Source organism: Fonticula alba, assembly GCF_000388065.1.
Source record: "Fonticula alba strain ATCC 38817 unplaced genomic scaffold supercont2.1, whole genome shotgun sequence".
NCBI lineage: Eukaryota > Rotosphaerida > Fonticulaceae > Fonticula > Fonticula alba.
In genome coordinates this window covers 4141615-4143357 of record NW_009242971.1, presented here as the reverse complement: position 1 = coordinate 4143357, position 1743 = coordinate 4141615, and the positions used below count along the sequence as shown (strand labels likewise).

The 1743-nt window shown below is 67.2% G+C and overlaps 1 protein-coding gene across 1 annotated transcript in view; it reads left to right on the top strand.

Moving 5' to 3' along the window:
- Nucleotides 1-23: 23 nt before the first annotated feature.
- Nucleotides 24-1743, top strand: part of H696_00878 (hypothetical protein) — a gene marked incomplete at both ends in the record, with an annotated part of 4663 nt that continues 2943 nt past the window's right edge. The window contains 2 exons of the mRNA XM_009494765.1: nt 24-1534; nt 1701-1737. Of these exons, the coding sequence (XP_009493040.1) occupies nt 24-1534; nt 1701-1737 (1548 nt within the window). The remainder of the gene's footprint in view (nt 1535-1700; nt 1738-1743) is intronic.

The following is a 1743-nucleotide window of genomic DNA, read 5'->3' as shown; positions in this document are numbered from 1 at the left end:
CCCCCGTCCCCCCTCTCCCAGGCATGAACATTGCCAACGACGTGGTGGCCTGCATACGCGAGCAGCTCTTCGACCTGATCCTGCGCGACACGCTGCTGGTGCAAACATACGAGGAGCGCATCATCACCGCCTCGCTGCATGTGTCCGAGCTGGCGGCCGCCGTGACGGGGTCTGTCCTGGCACACCCCCTGATTGAGGCTCTCTTTGATCACGTCTGTTTTGAGGGAGTGGCCAGTGGCAGCGCGGCCGCCCCGGCCATTGGTCCGCCCCCGGCTTGCACCTGCTGGCAGCACGCCGTCGACCTGGACTCCGAGGCCATGATCTCCGAATCGCAGGCCAACTCCCCGGAGGCCTCGGCCCTGGATTTTGCCTTCATGAGCCCCCTGGCCCTCGCGCAGACGGTATTTACCCGACGCCTGCGCAGCCGCAATCCCCAGGTGGCCGCGGCCACCGTGCGCTTGGTAGACCAGCTCCTTGGCATGTTCAGCTTCTGTGTCCTGGAGCGGCTGATCCTGGCGCCTCCCTGCCCGGCGGCTCGGTTTGGCCAGTGCCAGGGCCGGGCCAATTCCGGCCAGCGCGGGCCCTCCAACGATTCGCTGGCCCCCTCGGCCTCGGTGGACAACTGCCCGGCGTCTCCCTCCTCGCCCTTCCATTTGGCCGCGCCGGATACCTCCTCCAACCTGGAGGAGACCCTGGTCATGGCCGGGCCGAGTCTCCAATCGCAGCTGTGGATTCGTGTGGTCCTGTCCATCTTCCCGGACCTCCTTTCGCAACAGACCTTCCTCACGGAGGTGGCCCAGCACCATGGGTCCCTTCCGGCCGATGAGCATGGGCAAATTTCCCACCCGGCCACCTTCTCCCGGGCCCCGGGCCAGGAGGTCCCCTATGATGACTACTTCCTCGGGGTCTTCGACCTGGAGCAGCGTGTGCGCCACCTTTGGGCCGACAGCCCGTGGGTGGTGAATCCCCTGCCCTCGCGGCTGCAAATCAGCGGCGTGAGCACCGCATCGGGCGAGGCCGCCCCCACCACACCGGTGGCGGCCGATGCTCCCAGCACGCCCTCGCGCGCGGGCCCCCCTGCCCCGTTGACCATCGGCCTGTCGCCAAGTGGCCAGGTGGCCGCGACACCGGCGGTATCGCGTGAGGCTGCCGAGCAGGCGGCGCGCCTGCGCCCGGTCGGGCCCCTGCTGCCGGCGCTGCTATCGCTGCTGAATCGCGCGCCAGACCATTCCCCGGCCATGCTCCTGTCCTTGACCAGCTGCATCAGCCGCATGGCTCTTTACCCGTGGCCCAGTGTCCAGCGGAGCATCTTCGCCCTGACCGGCGACCTGGCCACCGCGCTGGGCGCCCTGCAGGAGCAAGTCCGTGCCTCTCAGGCGGCCGACCCGGCTCAGCGTCTTTCTCCAACACAGCTGGAGCTCATGCTCGATGAGATCGCCATCCCCTCGAGCGGGTTTGGCCTCTCGGGAACCGGGCGTCCGGACGAGCCGCGCACCCTCCTGTCCACCCTTCAGACGTTGGGCAAACTCCTGAGGTACACCTTCGACTTTTGTCCCTTTCATTCACCGGGCAGGGGGCGGGGGGAGGGACAAGAGGGCCCATATGTCCGTTGCATATTTCGTATCTCCACATGTCGCATTCACACATACATGCTTGCATGGCAACCCCTCCGCTTGGCCCTCTCTCCTGTCGCTTGTCAGTGCCCTTGGCGAGCAGGTCCCGAGTCTCCACCGCCGCGTGGCC